General features: G+C 40.1%; 1 protein-coding gene across 1 annotated transcript in view; it reads right to left on the bottom strand.

Moving 5' to 3' along the window:
* LOC135094882 (nephrin-like) overlaps positions 1-2,500 on the bottom strand; it is a 77,290-nt gene that overhangs the window by 25,821 nt on the left and 48,969 nt on the right. The window contains 2 exon segments of the mRNA XM_063995357.1: positions 1,687-1,760; positions 1,763-1,879. Of these exon segments, the coding sequence (XP_063851427.1) occupies positions 1,687-1,760; positions 1,763-1,879 (191 nt within the window).

Below are 2,500 nucleotides of genomic sequence, written 5' to 3'. Positions count from 1 at the left end.
TCCTTCATTTACAGGTATTTCATCAACCAGACCTCTTCTCTTACCTACACTACCTTCACCTAGCCAATTTCACCTGCTCACTAATTACCTGTGAAATGTTACCTGTACAAATGAGTGTTTCAACCTTCAATAAATTTTCCCTGTTAGGTTTCAAGCGCCTCCTTACACCTGTTAATTAGGTTACCTGTGCGTGTATTAATTTACTGTCATTTGCATTACTTGTGTCAGAAAGTTTGAGTTTCCCCTTGCACACTTACGTTTTCTGTTGTGTAAGTTATGATTTTTCGTTTTCTTTTTATTGCCACACCTCTCTATTTATTTATTTTGTCAACCCTCTCGATTTCTTTTCATTTTTTCATTTTCTTTTTTTTTATTGCCACATCTCTTAATTACTCTGTGGCCCACCTGTGTTTACCTTTAATTTTCCTCACCTGATGGTTTAATTAGCTCAATTTAGCGAGTTTTTGTATTTGGCTAAGTTAAGTTTATGAAGAGTTTGTTTGTGTGTCTAATTTTAAGCTTTTCTCTTCCTTTTTCTTTCGTTTTATATATCTGTTTTATTTGTGTCGATTTTTTTTCATTTTTCTTAATTTTCCTGATAACTTTTTTTCTATTTTACCCGAATCAATGTTATTTTGTCTTTTTTCTTATATTTTTTCTCATTTTTTTCCTTCGTATTGCAATTTGTTTTCCTTTTTCTATAGTTAACTACCTGATAATTTTTCTTTTTTTTTCATTTTTCTCAATCATTAACAATCATCAAAACATTCCAATCTGTTGCTAATTCACGGTTATTTTTGTTTATTTATCTTTCTTTTTCATATTTTCTCAAGGGTTATTTTCTTCATCTCTTCCTTCCCACTGTTATTCGCAATTCTCCCTTCTCCTTCCTTCGTTCAACTGCACAATTTCAACTTTCTACCGTGCCTCGTTTCCCCCAATTCTTCTGTTTCTTCCTATTCCCTCCTTCGTTCTCTTTCTCATTCTCTTTCGTTCAGTTTCACCTATCTTTTTTTTTTCTTTCCTCCTTTCCTGCACTCAAAAGATTCTGTTCCTTTCTTTTTTACTTCTTTTCTCTTTCATTCTCTTCCTCTCTGTCTCTTGTCTCTTTTTCCAATCAGTGTTTTCTCTCTCTCTCTCTCTCTCTCTCTCTCTCTCTCTCTCTCTCTCTCTCTCTCTCTCTCTCTCTCTCTCTCTTCCTTTTATTTCATTTTGTTTACTGTTTCCCACTCCTTTCTCTTCTCCTCTCGTATTAATTTGCATTCATTCATTTCTGTGTTTGGTAATGGTCTCTCTCTCTCTCTCTCTCTCTCTCTCTCTCTCTCTCTCTCTCTCTCTCTCTCTCTCTCTCTCTCTGTGTGTGTGTGTGTGTGTGTGTGTGTGTGTGTGTGTGTGTTTTAGTCAACTGAAGGCTTTTAACGCACCAGCTTCAAATGGTAAACCAGGAAAGGTAATTTAAACAGGTAAATTTTCACAGGTAAATTTAAACGTCAATGTGCACAGGTAAATACAACTGGCAACTTTCAAACAAATAAATTTTTCACAGGTAAACTGAACACACAAACTTCTCAGGTAATTTTTTCACAGGTAAACTTTAACAGGTAAATTTCCAACAGATGAACTTCTAACAGGTAAACTACTAACAGGTAACTCTACAGGTAAACAAAGGTGACTCCCAACACTTACCTCTTCATCCCTCCTCCAGACGACCACAGGTGGAGGCACGCCCCCCACCACGGTGCAGGTGAGGTCCACGGCGCCCCCTCCTGCAGCGGCCCCAGGAGGTTAGCAGGGGGCCAGTCCTCCCCCTCCACCCTAAGCTGTGGAGGCTCTGGGGGCTCCACCACCAGCAGAGTCATGTGGGTGCGGCGGGAGGAGGCTGTGGAGAGAGAGAGAGAGAGAGAGAGAGAGAGAGAGAGAGAGAGAGAGAGAGAGAGAGAGAGAGAGAGAGAGAGAGAGAGAGAGAGGGGGGGTGCTGGTTTAAGGGTCATCTGACAAAATCCTGATTGCCTAAGTTAAAAAGAATGCTCTCTCTCTCTCTCTCTCTCTCTCTCTCTCTCTCTCTCTCTCTCTCTCTCTCTAGCGGTGATTGGAATGCAGTCAAGCGTAAGAATTGAGGTTCTGGAGGTGAAAGAGCGTGATTAAAGCAGCAGTAGTAGTAGTAGTAGTAGTAGTAGTAGTAGTAGTAGTAGTAGTAGTAGTAGTAGTAGTAGTAGTGGTGGTGGTGGTGGTGGCGGTTGTAACATGGAATTTATTTTATCATCTTTATTGTTACTGCTGCTGCTGCTGCTATTGTAAGTAGGAAAAGAAAGAGGAGGAGGAGGAGGAGGAGGAGGAGGAGGAGGAGGAGGGAGGATGGGAAGGCAGGAGGAGACATAAAGGAGAATAATGAAGAGGAAACGTAAAAATAAAATAAAAACAAGGAAAGAAAGGGAAGGAAGTGATAAAAGTATTGTGTTTCTCATGGTGGTGGTGGTGGTGGTGGTGGTGGTGGTGGTGG

This window comes from Scylla paramamosain, chromosome 47 (assembly GCF_035594125.1).
Source record: "Scylla paramamosain isolate STU-SP2022 chromosome 47, ASM3559412v1, whole genome shotgun sequence".
In the NCBI taxonomy this organism is placed as follows: Eukaryota; Metazoa; Arthropoda; class Malacostraca; order Decapoda; family Portunidae; genus Scylla; species Scylla paramamosain.
Note: the sequence above shows the minus strand (reverse complement) of the source record. Positions and strands in the feature narration are given on the sequence as shown.